At 45.6% G+C, this 19,795-nt stretch overlaps 1 protein-coding gene across 2 annotated transcripts in view; it reads left to right on the top strand.

Moving 5' to 3' along the window:
• The window catches only part of RBFOX2 (RNA binding fox-1 homolog 2), a 172,707-nt gene that overhangs the window by 18,542 nt on the left and 134,370 nt on the right, over positions 1-19,795 (top strand). For both annotated transcript variants that reach the window (XM_050894258.1, XM_050894266.1), the window contains exon 2: positions 18,092-18,142. In XM_050894258.1, the coding sequence (XP_050750215.1) occupies positions 18,092-18,142 (51 nt within the window). The remainder of the gene's footprint in view (positions 1-18,091; positions 18,143-19,795) is intronic.

The raw sequence follows: 19,795 nt of genomic DNA, 5'->3' as shown, positions 1-19,795 counted from the left end.
GGGTTGATCTGCCAGGTCTCTTCTGGCCTCGAGACTCGAGGTCTGGCAGAACAGTTTCAGCAGTAGATGTGTTTTTGTGGAAAGGGGAGGAAAGAAATCCAGAGATACTTTCTGCCCTTCTTGAGGTTTTCCCATTCCTAGTGGTGGCAAGAAGAAATTGTGTTTCTGGAGTGTGTTGAGTTGTAATCAGTGTCTGTTCTCAGTCTGGATGGAGGAGACGGAGACTCTCCCCAGTGTTTCTGTGTGTTCGTGGTCATCAGTAGACATTACTGACCAGCACAGAGGAATTTTTCCAAAAGCTGTTTCTTCTGCTGCATGATGCAATGTTGAGTCAGTAACCCTGTCGCTTTGAAAGTTAACATTTTTCATATCCCCAACACTTTTTTTAATTGTCTTCCCTTATCCCTCTTTTTTCCCACCAGCTTTTCCTATTTTTGATAGACTAATCTAACGCTAGCCTTTCCTAGGACAGAGCGGTGGCTGTGAGAGATTAGCCTCCGTCCTCTTCTGCCTTAAGCTTTGGGAGCTGGGCTGATGGAGAGCACATGACCCTCCCGGTGGCTTTTCCTTCCCGGCGGGACACAGGGAGCTATGTGCAAAGGGAACAAGCGGCGCTGTGTAGCGTGTCGGCGCTCCGCTCCCGCTGGTGACAAGGGCAGGCAGGGCTCGCCGGCTCCTGCCAGCGTGGCACGGTTGGGCAAGCTGGCGGCTTGCCCAGGCAGCACGGGGCTCGCCCACCCCTGTGCTGCTCACGCACTGGCTTCCCGTTTTTGACCCCGAATGTAAGCGCGCGGGGTGGCTGAAGGCGATGCGAGCTGGCTTCGTCTTTCCTCGACGCAGTGTAAGCGAGCAGAGCGCCTGAATTATTCACTCCTCCTTGGCCTGCTGTTCCTATTGAATTCCTCGTGTCGGGGCACCCTGCCAGCACCCCGTGATGAATTCGTTGCTGCGCCTGCCTCGGGGGCACCCCGGGCTGTGTGCGTTGGGGGGAGCGGGGCCGGGGGGTGGGGTGCGGGGGTGGCTGCCTGCGCCAGCCTCACCCTGGAGTTTTGTAGCCGCAGGTCGGTGAGACTGGGTTGCCCTGCGGTCTTTCCGTCCGCGGCGTAGGTGGGCACCAGCCCTTTTGCTGCTCGAAGGGTTGTTGGCAGGTTTGCATGTGTTTATATCTGTCTCTGCCTTGTAGCAGTGCTGAAGTCTGCCTGGGCCCTAATCTTTTTCTACCATCTCTCCGTATGTGGTATCTGGTATTGTATCCTATCTGTATTTTGTCTTTGTGGCGTGGATTTCTCTGCAAACCACATCCTTATTTTTTACACACAATTCGAAGTTCTCCTCTTCTCCGCATCCCGAGTTTTCAGGGGTGGTTGTGCTAAAAAGCAATCACGTTTCGCATTTTCTGAGAGGAAATGTTTCCTTTATTGTTCTAATGGGAACCATTTCCCATTTGCCTATGATGTTAGTCTTACTAATCTGAATAATTTTTTTGTTAAATGTTTAAAAGATCTCCACTGTTCACATTATCACAACTCATAAAAGCTACCAAAGGCACGTTTAATAGTTTTGGAGGAGATTATCACTTCTCTTTGCAAGAACTTCTGGGTGTATGTTGGGTACCATCTTCATTGTGTTGATCCTCTGCTTTGTTCCTCTGTATTTTCTTTTTTAAGCAATTACAGCAGGTGGCTGGTCCCTGGGGAAACTTCCTTTGACCAGAGTGCGCTCTGGTCCCGGTTGACGGGGTCGGATGGAGTTTCAGGTCCTCCTCCTGGCTGCACAGAGGAGTGTTTTTTCACCTCTAATTGGATCATGTAAATCAGCTCGCTCTTTGTCCCGTCCTCTTTGTCCAGAATCTCGTTCTTGTGATTTTGATGAATAAATCAGCCTTGACATTGGATTGAATTTTTGTTTAGTAGTTAGGTTGGTATTTAAAAACTAGCGTATCTGCCGAGCAAAATAAGGGTAATAATCAGAATTGTGACCAATAATTTCCCTCAAAAACTGATTTCTGTAGTAGAGGTGATATGTGAATGATTGAGTACAAAGTGGCAGGGGCTGGCTTTTTTTTTTTTTTTTTTTTCTTTTTTTTAAATCCTGTGCTGTTACAGCCTTCTGGGATTTTAGTGTTCGATAAAGTGCTAAGGGGTCCCTAGGGTCTGACAGATGCTGGAGAAAACTGAGCTCCCCTCTAGAGGGAAACCCAGTCCTTTCACGCCAGAGCAAATGCTGGATGCTGGAGTGGTGCACCTTTCTGCTGGCCAGTGGAAAGCTTTTCCTGCTGAATGTCGTCCCCTCAGCCAAAGGCAAAGTCTTTCAGAGTCACTGCTCGTCTCCCCAGCCTCACTTTGCAGTGTGTGGCTGTGACGGGCAGCCTGGGGGGAAGGATGTGCTGTCCTTCTTTTCCCCCCTTGGACTCTTATGCCTGGAGCAGTGGAGTATGCCGTTACCTCTGAAGTGATGGCTGCAGTATCACTTGCTGTGGCTTCTCTGCAGCAAGCAGCAGAGGGGACTTGAAGTGATTCAATGGAGAGAAGCAAAACAAACCCCAGGAAAGCCTAGATCATTGCATGTGTCCATGAGCATTGACCGCTTATTGAATCAAAAAGGCTAGAAGGAAGGCAACAGAGGGTAAAGTCACCTGTTTTGTCCTCCATACAGGCAGGAATGGAGAGAGGTGTAGCATTCCTTGTCAACAGAGGAGAGGGAAGTGTCTGAAACAAGCTTCCTCCTATTGCTTTTAAAGTTGGATGAGTGGAAGGGAGACAAGTAGTTGCAAAGATGTGAAGCCTGCAGTGGTGTTCACGTAGCAACTGGGAGAAAGTCTGGGGCTGTGCTTCCCCATTAGCACACAGGGTTTACAAATGTGTTTTTGCTGTGGTCAAAAGCATTCAGCCCCTCCAGAAGTATACACAAAAGCTGATGGACTGGGACTCATGAATGGCGAGGCCTACACGTAGTCAGTTGAGAAGCTAAGCCTTATTGTAGTACACGGCTTCTAGGATGCAGGAGAGAGCTAGAATTGCCATCACCAGAGTTTGGGGCCATATGCTTTTATATTATCTTTGTGTAGTGGAGATTCTAAGTTTTGGAGATTCTCATTTATACCCATTTTGGCTTTAGTAATGGCAGTAGGAGAAAGGGAAAACTTGTTCTTCTTCCTTCCCTCTTTTTTTCTTCCCCCAGGAGATTTTTGACTGTTTCCAGAAGGGAGCAGATTTCCGGCTCTTTCCCTCATCCTCCTGATCTGATTGAAGAGCAGTGGGGGAGAGAAGCAATCTCATTCAATCTGTGATTTGCATGTGTTCAGCCCTTCTGTCCTGAATCTGTACAGTGCCTTTCTGTGCAGCTGATAACAGCTTTCCCATGCAGCAGCAGCATCTGTGTGAAATGCCAGCATCTTTTAATTTTTTTCTTTTTCTGCTGCTGCTGCTTTAAAGCTGCAAGTAATCCTCCAGGCACTAGCGCTGTCTTTCAGTAGGCTCTGACTGATGCAATGCTGTCTTCATATGGGATGGGATTTGGGAGGTTTGGTTTTTCACCCGGGAGGATTACAAGCTTCATTTTGACGCACACATTTATACTCTGCAGGTGGTAGTATTGGTGCCTCAAAACTTGATTTTTGGCACTAGGAAGATGCACTGCAAATCCAGCAACTTCCTAGGCCTTTCTTCCTTTCTGTGACAGTTTCAGTTTTGGTCAGGTTCATATATAGATATGTGTAACATATATGCACAAATGTATATTTTATATACCCACACAACGTTATCTTCTGCGGTCATAGTTTGGGTGGTTTCTTTTTATGCATTGTCATGGTTTAACCCCAGCCAGCAACTAAGCACCATGCAGCTGCTTGGTGGGATGGGGGAGAGGATCGGAAAAAAACCCCCAGCCTCGTGGGTTGAGATAAAGACAATTTAATAGGACAGAAAGGAAGAAAATAATAATAATGATAATAATAATAAAATGACAATAATAATACTAAAAGAATTAGAATATAGAAAACAAGTGATGCACAATGCAACTGCTCACCACTTGCTGACCGATGCCTGGTCAGTTCCCGAGCAGCGATCTGCCCCTCCCGACCAACTCCCCCCCAGTTTATATACTGGGCATGACATCACATGGTATGGAATATCCCTTTGGCCAGTTTGGGTCAGCTGTCCTGGCTGTGTCCCCTCCCAGCTTCTTGTGCCCCTCCAGCCTTCTTGCTGGCTGGGCATGAGAAGCTGCAAAACCCTTGACTTAGTATAAACCCTACTTAGCAACAACTAAGAACATCAGTGTGTTACCAACATTATTCTCATACTAAATCCAAACCATAACACTGTACCAGCTACTGGAAAGATAATTAACTCTATCCCAGCCGAAACCAGGACATACATTAAGCAATGTGACTAATATAATGAGATGATGTTTGTTCTTTCCTGTCCTCTTTAAGAAAAGCAATATATGCTCCTTCGAGATTAGTTTTTTAAGATTTCTGTTCACCTTTCTAATGTAAAAGAAAGGTTTCACTTTTTTTTTTTTTTTTTTTTTTTTTTGAGGATTTGAAGTAAGCATGTGCCTACCACTCCTGGAAAGTGATGAAGTTTGCGATGCTCCTTCGCTTCAAGAGTAGTGTGTTTTGCAGTATGACCTGTGTAAATGTTCACCCTGAGATCTGCTTAGCCATTTGTATGGAGAACTGCAGTGGTTCAAGGCATGAAATTGTCAGCTCCAGTTTCTGTGTGATTTGGAGTTTCCTAAAAGCTGAAGTCTTGCGCTGTCGCTGTTCACCATGCTGTAGTCCAGCTGAGACGTAATGAAAGCATTAATCATTGAAGCCAGGTCATATTCCAAGCTGGGGTAGAGTCTCTCAGCTCTTGAATGTGTGCGGCTCTTGGATGCGTGCAGATCTTGTTATTGAAGGCTGTAGCATCAGGCTGAGAAGCAGGAACGTTTCTAAAATATGGATAGCTCTGATGACAGAGGATGCGTACTTTTAAACAGAAGGGGTCTATGTGTGTTTTTGCAAATTCAGTGGGGGGAAAACAATATTAGCATCTGTTTTTATAGGTCCTCCCCAATTACTGATCTGAAAACTAGCTGCCAAGCGTGGGTAGATTTAATTGATAAAAATGCCTTTTCCCTCCTGGATTCTCACAACTCTGTAAATAATTAACAGACCAAGCATGACAGCTTGGGTTTGGATACTCATGGCTACTATTTATAGAGCATCCCTTTGCACATGAAAACTCACTTAAGCAGCTCCAGTCTTTGGTAGAGCAGCAGCAGATTTGAGTTGCTCCTGGCTTCTGAGGGATGAAGAAAGGAGAAAAGTATGAGCAAACATCGCCTGTATCTGCTTAGGCCATACAGTATTGGAGATGTTTTGGCATGAGGAAGGGAAGCCATGAAATGTGATCAGAAATAAGACTTTCTTCTGCTGCCTCAGATGACTGCTTGATGTTTCTTTTGATCAGTTCTTCAAGGGAGTAAAAACTCCGAATCTTAAAGCAGTGTTAAAATGCCTGTGTAAACGGCTCTGAAATGCATGGAGGTCAAGGATTGGTAGTTTCTAAGATGGAGGCTTTTCAGCAAAGCTCATGCCGTTGCAGTTTCATCATTGGTTTAAGCTGATCTAAGACTATGCTTTCATTGAAAGAGGAGCCCTGCCTTCTTCCTGGCTTCCACCACGTGGTCCTACACCCTCCCATGTACAGGTGTTAGGGATTACGTGGCCTGTAGTGACCACCTTTGTTCATGAAGCTAATCCTTCTCCTTTTTGAGGGATTAGTTTCCAGGAGGATCAGCAAGCTGATCTGACTTGCCGTGTTCTTCTGTGATCCCTACTGTGCATGCAAGAGATGAGGTAGGGATGCACACTTGGGAGCAGGAGGGGAAAAAAAAGGGCGATTCCCTTTGTTGGTGGTGTGATTTTTGAGGTTGGCTTAATCTGACTGTAAAAACCATGCTCTTAGAAGGTTTGTATCACCGTGTAGCTCAAGGGAGTTGAGTTTTAATCTCTGTATACTTGGGCCGAGCAGTTGTTACCAAGTGTGCAGAAGGAAGGAGCAAGTAGAACTGAATTTATATGGCTGCAACTGTCTAGAGCTTTGAATAAAAATGTTGGCTATATTGACAAAGAAACCTTGAGAAATAAAACAAAAAAAGGCAAGTGGTGCTTTGGCATGATTTGAAGCTTTGACTGGCCCTCTTGTCTGCTGTTTGCAACGGTGCCTTTGGTCTGCTCCAGTTCAGGAGAATGCTATACTGCCAGTTTCTCTGTACCTAATTTAAGATGTTTGTGTGTTCAGCGAGAGGATGGCTCCCTTTTTTGTTTCCTTCATCTGAATGTGCTGCATAGGAAGATACACGATGCTGTAATTTCAGGAGCCGAATGTTTTTAAATCTCTTCTGTTCTGCATTTCATCTGTAGGCTCAGGGAGGGAAATGTAACTTCTTAATGCAAAGGAGTCTCCAGGGATTGCACACAGAAGAGGTTTTTAGACTAAATTGTGAAGGAAACAAGCTTTAGGTGAATGTGCTGTGACAATCCCTTCCCACGCATGCACACTTACAAACCAAGTGGTAATTTCAATCGCATTTAAAAGCTGGTAGAATTATAATGCTGTCGCCTTCCTAAAAGCTTAATGAAAAATGGTGATGGGGTGGGGGCGAGGAGAGATGCAGAGAAGTGCCCCACGGAGGGCAAGGCGGTCAGGACTTGCGGATTCCGTATGGAGCAGGCGGACGGATCAGTCTGGCTGCGCCATGGCGTGTGCTCCCTTCTGCCCGGCGGGACCATGGCAGGGGACGTGGCGAGGGGGGCTGTGGTTATAGCTGTGGGAGGCTGGGACGGGAAGCAGCCGGGGGGCAGAGGGTACAAATCTGCGAGGAACTAGTTTCGGTTAGTTCCAGCGCTGGTTGAGCGGCTTGTTTATTACATTGTCTTGCAGGCGGGGAAGGGAGGGGGCTTTGATGCTTTTGTGTGGTGCTGGCAGGAATGTGCAATCTGGGGGTTTTGAGACCTCCTGGGGGTGTGTGTGGGGGTGTGGGTCGTTTTCCAGTGGCTTCAGACTATCCATAAAGACAATAGGGTGGAACTGAGGCTCTGAAAGGAGGTTGTCTGCTGCTTCGGAGGACTTCCTGGGCTTTGACTAAACCTAAAGCTGGTAAAAAGAGAGAAATGCATCGCAGGCTTGCAGGATGCTGCAGGCAAGAACTGTGTCTATCTCCTGCCTGTTTGGCAGACCCAGGCCTTGCAGCCTCCTAGGTGCCTGGGGTGCAGCAGCCTGGTGCTTTAATGCTGCAGTCAACCACAAAGATGTCTGGCACTTGTCTTGACCTTTCACAGGCCCGATTTGTTCCTATGACCTCTTGCTGTTTAATTGCAATCTTATTTGTGTGGTTGATGGCCGTATTTATACACGGGATGTACAGTAGTATAAGAATATCCAATGCCTGAGACTGCTGGCAGTCTCTCACTTCATTTTTCCATTAATACATAAAGTTCTTGGCCCTTCTGGGTAGAATACAGGCGGCGGCGGCAGCAGCAGCTTTTCCCTTATAAGCAGGGCTAGCACTCCTGTCTGGGCCAAACTGAAGAATTCAGACCAGTTACAGATACCTCGCTGGATAATTTTGCTCTCCACAGTAACACAGTCTTTCCGAGAAACGCCTTCAGAGTGGCTTGTCTTGCTTCTGCGTGCAATGAAATGGAAACAGTAACTTACTGTAAATGCCTCGTTTTGTCCCCATAGCTGAGTTGGGTGGTGTTTTGTTTTGAATCTTCCTCTCTTTGCAGAGCACTCTCCCGACTTTTTGGATGCAGCCTTCCAAATGAAGGGCAGGTCTTTCTCCCCTTCTCTTAAAATTTCAAAACAAAGCACCTAGTGAAACTCCTCTCACAACTATTCCAGAGAGGAGGTGTTCCTCCTTTGGGAGGGAAGGAGATTGATGAGTGCTCCCTTCCTCCCTGTTTTAACCCCTTTCTAGCTGTGACCATTGCCTGCACAGGGATGCTTCATTGCTCCAGCATAAGTTATTTGGCTAGGTTGGGGCATCAGCTATAGCCTGCCATACTGGACAGTTTGTCTAGGGTGGGTATTTCTGGTAGCTTAGTCAGGATTTCTCTCTTTTCATATACTCAGTAGAGAGGTGTGACCAGAGCTACCATGCTGGCATCTCGGCGCAATCGTGTTTAGCAATAGTTAGCTTCGCAGCAGCAGTGAAGAGGTTTGTATAATAGAAGTGGATTCCAAGGAGTCCTTGGTTAATGGCTAAGAAAACCTGTTATTTTAAGACTTTTTTTATTTTTATGAATTGCATTCCGGTTATAGAGGGCCTTGGCATGTGGCCACATCCCATCCAGACTGTCTGTGGCTTATAAAGAAATGGCACTCGGTTACAGGGTGGATATAAGAAGAAAAGCAAAGGCATGTTTTCTGTAGTGGAATGGCATTGTGTTATAGCAGGAATCACTCATGTTACTTTTCATATGTAATTGCTTAATTGGGATGTTGAAAGGTTACCTTTGATTTTGTTTTGATATGTTTCTACATTTTTGTAGGCAAATGTGTAATACTTGGCTGTCTAATTAGAAGAAAAACCTGGAAAAATACTGATGTGTGAGGGAGAGGTGAATAAAGGTAAAGGCGAGGAGGGAAGGGTAAAAGCCCTGCAAGCTTTACTTCGTTGTGGAGACAGTAACCCTTGCAAGGGGAGTACCTCTCTAATAAACTGTTACATGGGGATTTATTCTGGTAAAATTCAACAGTCATGACCTCTCCTTTTCCCTTTTAAAATACAAGCGAATGGCATTTTGGAGACAGACACCCTCTTTGTCTCCAGAACATGTGCTGAGGCACTAACGGGCTGTCTCAGTCCTTAGCGGAAGGAGCCCTTTGGGGGTTGGAAATGGCTGGATTGGTCTCTGTTGCCCTTCTGATTCTTGGTGCCTCTGAGGCAGCAGAGGAGCATCGCCACGATGATGTGCTTTGCATCGTGGTCTTTCTGTCCTCTTAAGAACAGAATTAAATCTCTTGCATGTGTCTGGAATATTCATCTCTGCTGGAATGGATTCTCTTGCATCCATGCGCTGATTTATGGCACAGAAATGAGAGCTTCCAAGGGGCCAAAATTCAGGGTGAGCCCTCAATGTGCGCGGCTCCCATTTGGGGGTATTCTAGCTGTGGAATGACTCGCTGTCCATGTTTTCCCCATGTTGGTCTTATGAGGTGCAGTTAGTACCCTGGATACTCTTTCATCAGGGCGGCTTCTGAAGCAGTGTGCCGCCCAGGAGGCGGAGGGTTTGGTTTTTCTGTCCCTTGTGATGCCACTTTGGGATGCCCCTTGTTAGCAGAGGGAGCTGCCGTGCTGTGCAAGTTGCCCTTGCAGCACTCGAGGGGGTTTGTTCCCTTTTATAGATGTGCTTTTGTTCCCTGCTGTTGCAGGGAGAGGAGGTTTCCAGGAGGGGGACGAAGAGGCCAGGCTTAATGGTCTTAAGAGTGGATTTAATTTTTTTTGGTTTTGTTTTGGGAGGGAAGGCCTGGGAGTTGTTTCTCTCTAACTGTTTCCAGATGGTGCTGCTGGAACACAAAGATTTCTAGTGTGTTTGGGATGGCGGCGGCCGAGACCCTCGGCCCCCCCCCCCCCCCCCCCCCCCCCCCCCCCCCCCCCCGGTGCTTCCTGTGCAGCTCCACAATCCTGCAGGCTTAATGAGAAACAGCCCTGGCTGCCGAGGAGCTCCTGAAGCCTGCCTTTTCTTCACCCTGTGCCCCAAACCCTGTGCTTTCTCTCTCCTCCGGGCCTTTTAACCCCTTGCCACTACTACTCCAGCCCGTCAGCCTGCCTGCCTCGCTTCTCTCCTTTCTCAGACTGGCTGTGGGTGCTTGCAGTGCCCTGGAGATGAAACTGCATTTGGCTAGGTTGCTCGAAGAAATTATGTCTTTGGGGAAAGGGAAGCTGGTTTGTAACGCGAACCTGGGAAAATAATTTCTGTAACTATCTAGGGCAGCTTATGCAATCAGGCCAGCATGTCCAGGGCACAGAAAATTTCTCTCGCACCTATTTGCCTGCAGCACTTGGTATACAGCATGATTTCGTCTGAATTGTGCTGTTGTGCCTCTATCTCTTTTTCATGCCAATTTCCCTAAAAGCAAGGCAGGTTTAATTTTATATCACAGCCTCTTCACACTCAACCAACAAATTAGTTTCAGCCTTCTCTTCTGCAGGTAATGTAACAACTATAATTCCGTTCTGGAAAGTATGAGTACTCTTCTTTCCTTTTAGCAACAGCCTCTGAATATCTGTAAAATCAGCCAGGAAGCTTGTGATCAACTGACTTCCCTTCTGGATCTGAGGTCTATCATCTCCCTCGTCCTATTCTCTCCCATATTCTCCATCCTGTTTTCTGAGAAAGCAGAAGCAATGAAGCCATCTACTAAGGCAAAACTCTGTAGTCCTCTTCACCTTGCGGAAGCTTGTAGCCGTCGTGTTTGAGCAAGCTGGATTTTCATGCTCTGAGCATGTTGCCCTGTAATGAGTGGCTTAGCATGAATTATGTGTGAAATGCTTCCTCAGCCCCATGTATCAATTAGGGCATTCAAAGGTGCCCCCAGTGCTGGATATTAAAGCCTTGTTATGAGCCCTGTCCTGTTCCTGTTGAGTAAGAGTGGAAGTGAAGATGAGCTGCCATTTTAAAATGCTTCTGCCTAGTAAAAGAGCAGGGAAATCAATATTCTGTGCTATTGACTTCTGTGCATGCAGAGTGTCCTTGTATTTGCTGGATCATAGACGTCACACTGTGCACAGTATTCCCAGGGGCTTTAACTTGCATTGGATCTATTGTTGGCAACGTAGGTCATGGACCAGCAGAGGCAGGCTGTATTTCCTTTATGCCCGGAGCAGTATGAGGATGCTGCCATATGTAGTCCAAAAAAAAGTGTATGTTTTGCACATTTAAATTACACTAAATTAATGAAATCTCATCTCTTTGAGAAGCTGAAAACACCCTTTGGCTGATCTGGAAAATGAAAAACCCAGTTGGTGGAAAGCTGCTTCTGACCTCCAGAAAGCTACTTCCATTATTTAAAAAAAAAAAAAAAAAAAGGGGGGGGGGCGGTGTGGAGAATCTGCTTTGTTATAAAGAATCCCTGTAAAATACTTCAATTTTAGCATTTCTATTTTAGCTGTGGAAGTGCTTTCTGTGTATGAAAGTCCTCCTTCTCTATGCAAAATTAGACATCTGTATTGTAACTTCATACGGATGCTGTCGGCTTAAAACCTGAGTGTGCATTTGTAAACTTTTTGCACGCTGATTTTTTTAACAGACCTGAAAGTTTAAATACCATCTTTGTGTGTGGTTTGGTCAGACGTATATTTGTGTGTATTCCATTCTGCAGCTTCTGCTATACCAACCCGTTACTGTTCCTGTAGTGTATATATAGGGTTTCGCAGAACAGAAGTACCAGGAGGTTGGAGTTAAGAAAATATGTATTTCAAATACAGAAAATTGCACTGACACGTTTGGGTGGCTTCATCGGGGTTCTGTTCGACAGGGACGCAGCTTCCCCCAAAGTCGCCCTGTTCTGTCTTGCTGGCCACCTCGTGGGCTTGCCTAGCTAATTGCTCCAAACTATTCAAACTCTGGTCGGGGCAGAAGGCTATTTTTATTAATCTGACATCACCTTCCTTTCTCATCCTTACTGTGTCACTGGGCTTCCCGCCAGGGAGCCTCTGGCAGGCCTGGCCTCCCTCTGGCTGGGCCCTGCTGGGGTCCTGCCTGTTAACGATGGCTGAGAGGAGGGCCTGCAGGCCCCACGGCAGGTTATGGGCTGCCGGGGGCTGTGGGGTACCGTGTCCCCGCTACAGAGGTGGTCATCCGGATTTGGAGAGTCGTGGGCTTGCAAAACCTTGAAGCCAGTGTGGGCACCCAGGACGGGGACCCCCTTGTGCTGGGGGGCTGGAGTGGGTGAGAGGCTGGAGGTGGGGAACCCTGTCGGCTGCCCCCCCCCCCCGGGAGATCTGGAGCCCTGCGAGGTGGTGGGGGCCTGGCACAGGAGCTCTCCTGTCCCATGTGTCCGACATCGTCGTGCCGCCTCCCTCCTGCTGAAAACACAATATTTTTAGGAGAAGGGGAAACCTGGGGTGGGGGGGGCCAGGCCGGAGGCCGTTGTCGCTGTGGCAACAGGGCCAGAATTCCAGGAAGGAAGAGGGGCCGGATGGGCCTCCATCCTGGCCTCCGCCAGGCCCGAGCCTCCAGGCCCTGGAGCGGGGAGCCCGTGGGCACTTCCCTGCTCCTGTGGGGGCAGCTGCTGGCATCAGGTCCCCTGCAGCTGGAGCACTGCGCTGGCGGCGGCACCTCTGGTTTTCCGTCCCTCAAGAAGTGGCCTCAGTAATTCGGGTGGGCGTGGGAAGCCAGGGCTGTGCTAGCTGGCATGCATCTTCCCAGCTATCAAGGGCAGCGGTGCACAGCGTACTTGGTGTGGCGCCTTTTATCAAAATCTCCGGCTTCTAGTCCCAAAATACACTTAAAAAAAGGGGGGGGGAGGGGCATGGGTAAGGAGTAAAATGTAAGTCCTGTTACTTGTGTCCAGACAATCGTACAGGTTGTTGATGTCAGGACACTAACAAGGAAGCAAATAAATGGAAGTCCTTTGCTAGATGACGTCTGCGCATCTGGAAACTGGCCAAAGCCAAGAAGCAAGTTTAATTGAAAGTGAAGACAGCTGAAGGGAAGCGTCCCACACTATAGATGCAGTTATTGGAACTGCAGAGTGATTAGCAAGAGCTATATATCAAATTAGGGTAAGTATCGAGGGAGAAGGGTGACATTAAGATCCATTTAAAAACTACTTTAGTTCAGTTTTTCATTAATAATCGGTAATTCAGCCTTAGATGCTGCTTTTCCCATTAATTTTATCCACAGACAATTTGGGGTAGGGAGATGGTACACACAATTGAGAAGGCAGACTGAACGCATCAGATACACTTGGACAAAGAAATGGATATTTCCTTTTTGTTTATATGCAATAATTTGTGCAAGTAAGGGTCTAATGAAGAATTACCTAGTTTCTTGGTAGCTGATAATAAGGTCAAGGCATTTACAGTTTTACTAGTGCTCTGCCACAGTTAAAGTAGTAAAAAGCCTTTTTTTTAAGGCCCCCCCTCCCCCAGGACAGGGTTTCTGTCTTTTCTGCTATGCAAGAAGTAAAGCAAAAAAGATGGTGAAACCACTGAGCTGTGGTGAACAGTGCTGGGATTTCTGTCTGGCTCGCGAGCTTTACTTTTTCGCAACTGTCACTTTCAGATTAATAGCTTAGTTGTCAGTGTTTTCAGCCTTTTTTTTGGTAAACGTCTTATTCTCTGTGTTCTGGAAAAGTGGCTTCTGTTTGTCTAGCACAAGTCTCTGATAAATATGTAGCTTGTGCTATCTCACCACTTCAAAATCCCATTTTGCTTTTGGGGGGAACAAGTAATTTCTTGTTGCCTTTATTTCGTTGTTCTGTGTAGTCCAGGGGTTTCTGGCTTTCTGGAGCTGGGGCTCTCCCTCGCCACTTCGGTCCAAGCCACCAGGCTGCTGTGCTGCCAGTAACTCTCGGGGGCAGCTGGAGCAGAGGCAGATGAGCTGTTCCTGTGTCGGTTTTGCTGCTGTTCCTCAGAACCCGGGAGGTGGTTGTGAAACTTGAAAGAATTGCATTAACTTCACTCCACTTTTCTCAGCATTGTCAGGAAAGCAGGCATGCTGCAGATCCAGGGAAGAGATTTCTTGGTCATGTTTCTGAGGTCATCTTTGCAACTGAAAGGACTTGACACTTCAGATTGAAGCTTGAATTCAGCAGGAATTGATTCTCCGGCTGGGGAAATATGGATGAACTCACTAAGCTAATGGTTCCTACCAGTAGAGTTTTAATCTGCAGGCTTTAGGTTTAGTTCAGCTGTCAAGAAACAATTGCTAATCAGGCCTCACTGATTGTTGCATCTGGCAAAATGGCGAGTCCCTGATGTAAAATTAATTTGTTCCGGGGTCAAGTTAGGTCAAAGAGAATTATTGCCTCTTTAAGGTAAAATTTAGTTTTATTTTTAAGAAAAGGGTAAGAGGACTTTCAGACCTTCCATTACGAGTTACAGCTGTGACATTTCCTCCAGAGGACTGACTCTACTCCAGTTCTCTGTGGCCTCTCATAAATTAATAGCACCTGCAGAGCTGATCACTCTTACTGGTGTCCTGGTTTATTGACAATTCCTTGTGTTTTCACAATGTGTCTAATTCAGCAACTTTTAAAATTTATCAAGTTGAGAGGTGTCAAAAAACCCAACGACCCCAAAGCCTGGCTATTCCGCTAGTGCAGGAGCGCCTCCTTTGCTCTTCAGTCATCTGCAAATGGCTGTACCATGTTTACCTTGTGACCCGAGACAGTACATGTGGCTTGCAGTTAGTGGCAGACCTTACTATTGCAAATGCCAATGGAAAAGAGCTTGTTGTTAGCAAGGCTGGGAAATTAAAGAAGGGGAAAAATTTGAAGTAAAGAGGGGAGGTTAAAGCCTTAGTGGATTTGACAGAGTTGTGACTTTCATCCTGTTAAATCTAGTTGGCCGGCACAGAGACTATTACTAGGCTACAACCGCAATGCTCACACAGCCTACGGAAGTGTGGAAGCCCATGCGTGAGATCATCAATACGGTTTGAATAAAATCACAGTATGTGTTACAGAAAGCTGATGTACTGTATTAGCTTCTGGTTTTTTTTCTCCCCACTCTAAAGCAAATTGCGAGTACCTGAGAAATGCCTTTCAGTGGTAAACAAAGTAATGAAACATCCCAGTGTCAGTTTGATTTGATTTTGCAGGCTAGTGCTGCCCAAGTCAATTGCTTTACAAATGTCTGGTTGCATGTTGGTATCAAAAGAGAAATGTAATTGGCAGGAGGGAGCCATGAGAGAGATGGAGTTATGTGGGGATTCCCTCTCCCACCAGGCTGGTGCCAGAAGGCAGGGTCCCTCCATGTTGTGGGCAGGGTATTTATCTGTGCCAAACCTTCCCTCTCTTTTCACTTCCATTTTGTGAGATTAGTTTTGTGCATGTGCAGGCAGAGGAGGAGATTGAGCTGTATCCCCAGCCTCTGCTGCCTTAGATCGCCTGCTAACTAACGGGTTTTCTGTCTGGATGTTGCTGGACTGTCCTGTTCCAGTTGCAGGAGTTTAACGCTTTCACTTCTTGCTCTGTTTAGTTTTCAACAAAAGCAAACTCCATATGGAATAATCATGCAGCAGGCCCTGAATTCACCATTAGTGACCTGTAAAATTGGCAGCACTGGAGATTATTGGCGGGAGACTGTTTCCCTAGGCGCTTCCTGCCTTCTCTTGGAGAGTTAAGTTCAATTAGAGCAATGATACGCACAGCGGGGATATTGCAAAGAGTTCAGTACTTGGTGGTAGCATTGCTGTATGAAAGGCAGAGATATCTTTGGCCTTTTTGTGACCTTAATGCTTCAGCTGCTATCCTCTTTCTAACCTCTGCTTTCTCCAAACTCTTGCTTTCCTAATGTAACCTTCTTTCACCTCTTCTTTTACCTTCTGATGCAACCATATCCCTCAAACATTTTTAGTCTGCGATCTGTGGGGTTTGTCTTCCAAAAAAACAAAGTGGAGATTGCTGGCTGTGTTTTTTTTTCCCCTCCACTCAATTTTTCTTGTTTCTTTCTGACCTCTTACGTGCTGTGGACTACGCTCAGATCTCTGTAATTGTGTCTCTTCACACTCTTGTGATTTGCTTGTACTTATGAAACCGTTCTGTTTCTAGAGGTGGTTTCTGGGCATCCAGGTCCTTTGACTTCAGGAAATCCCACTAAGTTCAATTTTGTCTCTTTTTATGCCACACCCTCATGGTGACAGTCCCTTTTGTTAGTCCCTGATGTGAAGAACATCGTCCTCAAAATAACGATTCCTTTTTCCTTTCTTCGTTATAACTTTCTGCTTGCGTTCACTGCCCATATATTTAGTATCTGGAGGGGCAACTTCTCCATTTATTCCTTATTCTCTGTGTGGAAATCTTTCTGGTTTCCAAGGTGTTGAGACTGGCACATGAGCATGTTTGAGGTACTGACCTTGCAGGTGCGTGTACAAGTACTGTTAAAAGCATACCTGGAATGGTCTTTCAGGAGAAGACCATATCTCTTGATACAAGGTGGACGTTTATGGCACTTAGATATAAGTTGGTAAACTGTAGTGTGTGGGAGAAACAATCACAGTACTTGCTTATAATGTGTACTTACATAGGGGGAGAAAGGTACTAGCTGTGTGTTTTCATCGTGATGTTGCTTGTTTTTTAATTAAGTTCACAGTTAAAACCCAAAAGCTTTGGGTGGTGCTGTAGCTGTCAGTCTCCACTTGCTTCTTCCAACTTCTGTGTCTTTCCTTCTGTTTCTGTATTATTTGTGGAGCTTTGTGCTTTACCTGCTTGCTTGCTATTAGTATTTGAGAAGAATGTACTCACAGAGTGGTCAACCTAATTAATTACTGTTAATCCCCAAAAACTGGCTGCCAGAAGTTTTGTTGTCCTTGAAGCTCTCATACTGTGCGTGCTACTGTAGCTTTAATGTGAGAGCCTGAGGAGAGGCTGGATGTTTCCTGGCAAGTTTCCATGAAGAATACCCTGGGCAGGTTTGAGGTAAAGAGGAAGACAGGGAGGACGAATACAAACTTAAAATAGCATTGCTAGTCCCTGTCTTGAAATAGTAGCACCTTGCTTTTTAGCAGAAGTTGTGTTAAAGTGTTCTTGTGTAAACTGTGAAACTGTGCCAGCGGCCACATGCCCTGTGTAGGGCAGAAGACCTCTCTTTGGTAGGAGCTGGCTTGTTTAACCCAAATATCCCAGCACAAAACCCAAAACATCTCAACAAAAACTCTTCATGACAGCAATTATATGTCTCAGTCAGCTTCATGCCCAAAATATCTTTGCTTTTGACAGTTTGGGATTGTTTTGCTGTGTTTTGTCAGGGTCTTCCCCTTGGGCCTCTCTCTCCCCCCCTGCTTCCCCAAGAGCTGCTGGAGAAAGTGCGGGGCTGGCTTAGGAGTTCCTCCTCACAAGTCATAACAAGAGATAGGCACAGACTTAAAAACTGATTGTGGAGGGCGGCTGCCTCCTTTCCTTCTCCTAGCATTCTGCCGGGAGTTGCTCGTGAATGAACAGGGGTACCAGGGTGGAATTGATACAGGCTTTGTGTAGTTTAGTTTATCCTCCACTCAGAGAGAAAGATGCACGCATGGGGTGCATGTGAGTGCCCTCTCCCCATTTTGAATAGGAGGTGTTGGAGGGAGGGTAACAGAAAATAAGAAACAGAAATAAACATTTAGGAAGTATTCTGAAGTATGTTATCTTAATCCCCACTGCACTGCTAAAATAGCGACGAGTCTGGGAATTTCATGGAGAAATTCCAGAAGCGTTGGTTGTTCATGTATTCCCGCAGAGCAGGGTCATGGGGCTGCCAGTAACACAAAACCTGTAGGCTCAGAGTCCTTTCTAGGGTGAAGAAAGAAAGTCTAGAGGATTGATTTCCTGTTGGAAGTGTGTGAGGTATTGCTCAGGCTTACTGGAGTGTTTGAAGTTACACTGACTGCTTTTTAAGTTCATGTTAAACTATTAGTATAGTTTTGAAAAGGAGAAAATTGACACTTTTATGGCTAATGTTTAGGGAAACATTTCTTCAAGACTGGGCAACGTGGGCAGTAGCTTCTGTAATTTTATGTTCTGTTTTGTTCAGTTTTCATGATGGTAAATGAAGTTTGCATATAAAAATTCTTCGGAAAATTACAAAAATTATATACAACTGAAATTACAGAGGGTAAGGTAGGATTAGCTTATGCTTATTTTATGGCTTTGATTTCTTTTTTTTCTTTTCCTTCTGCACAATTTGGTGTATGCAGTTGAAAATGAATTTTAGATGTATTGGCTTACATGGAAAAGAGGAAGTTAGCAGAATACTTTAATCTTAGGTCATTCTTCCCCCATTTCATGCAGATTCTTGGTTTTGGCTGAGTTAAGACAGATGTACAATTCCTTGGGTTTTATTCCTTGTAACCACTACATTCATTCTTTGTTTTCTTGTCTTTCAGAATGAGCCTCTGACTTCAGGTTATCATGGATACCCAGCAAGAGACAATCAAGTAAGAGTCTGATTGCAGTAAATGTGTGTGCGCCTGTCTGTACACTTACGGATGTTTTGTCCTACGGCTTCCTGGCTGTCTTCTTGTGGAGTGGAAATTGTTTTGTTCTATTGTGGAATGCTTGTGGAGATATATGTGGTAAATTGAATGTTTTTTATGGCCTCCAGCAGTATGTGGCAATGTGCATGGTAAGGGGTTAAACATGATCCACGTTACCAATGGCTCAGGAAATTCTTTATTCTTAAAAATGTTGTAACTGAAAATCCCTGTCCTAAGCTCCCACTATATCTCCTCAGTGTTAATGAATGTAGATCTTCGGTGCCAGTGCATGCTTGGCCCTGTTTTATACTTATTGCTGTAATTCTAGCATCTGGGGAGCAAAACAACACTGAGTTTTTGTGAGAGTCTGGCTGGTGGAGTAGGGAATGACGCGTCCCATTGGGTTGTTTCTAGTATCTGAACTTGTCTTGCCTTCCTTTCAAGTCCTGCAAGGCCCCTGCCCCTTGCTCTTATTCAGGATATTCTCCTTCTACAGCAGTAAAAATTATACTGTTCAGTGCATTGCATCTGTAAGCATTCTCTTGCCTCCTAGCAGAAGACAGAGAAATCCCAGTTGATGAATTTGCACGATGGAAGGAGGAGATGCTTTGGAACAAATGAAATTTAATGGGTTGTAAGAACAACTGTCACACATTAAATCTCCCTTCTTAGAATGAAGTTTTTTTCGGTGTTCTGCAGTGCTGCTGCAAAGAAGAGTATGAACCAGTGTAACAGGAAATTAATATGCACGGAAAATCAATAATGCAGCACATTTCAGTAATGAGCAAATAACAAAACCAAAATCAAATTCTTTAATACTCTCAGGTACTGCTATATAAAGAAATTGATTTTCATCATGTCTTGATGAGGCCTGGGTATATGTAGCAACAGCTTAATGGGAGATGTTTTTATGAAGGAAGTGCAGCATAGTGCAGCCTCAGCAATTGAAGAGCTTGAATCTTTGGTGCTTGTAATGTGTATAGGAATTTCCATATAGGAGGCAATTATTCAGAATGTCTACTGGGATATATTAAACTGTTAACTAGCACAAATAAATACTACGCTCTGGGATGCTGTGAGAGTTGTGTTCCTACTCTAGCCAGGCTAAGTAAGGTATGCTAGGTTGAGAGGCAGAGCCAGTCCCAGATCCTTAAAGCGGTTCATATCTGCTTTCGGCTTTTCCATTCTGGTGGCACCCTCTGCACCCTATTTTGTGCTTCACTGTACCTACCCATTTTAGGGGTGTTTTCAGGTGTCTTCAGGTGTTTCATTTTGGTGACTACCAGTATGTCCTGCTTCACAGGTTTCCTCTTTCTCATCCCTTAATAACTCTCCTGATTGGAAAGTCCAGAACTGCTGTTGCTGGCAGGTCACCAGATCAGCAGAGATGGAGACGGGAAGCTGTACAGCAGCCAGGGCGTGAAATGAGAATTACAGCCTGGGCAGCCCTAGAGGGCTCTGTATGGGTGAGCACAGGAAGTAATGTATATTAGCAAGTGTGCATATGTATTTCAGATGGCAGATAGCTTTATGGAAATTTCTTAGTGGACAAACAGCTTCAGTTTAACTCGGGTGTTTTCATTTTAGCAAATACTTGTAAAAATCTTTTTTGGC

Source organism: Gymnogyps californianus, chromosome 1, assembly GCF_018139145.2.
Source record: "Gymnogyps californianus isolate 813 chromosome 1, ASM1813914v2, whole genome shotgun sequence".
Lineage (NCBI taxonomy): Eukaryota > Metazoa > Chordata > Aves > Accipitriformes > Cathartidae > Gymnogyps > Gymnogyps californianus.
This window is presented reverse-complemented; position numbering and strand designations above follow the sequence as displayed.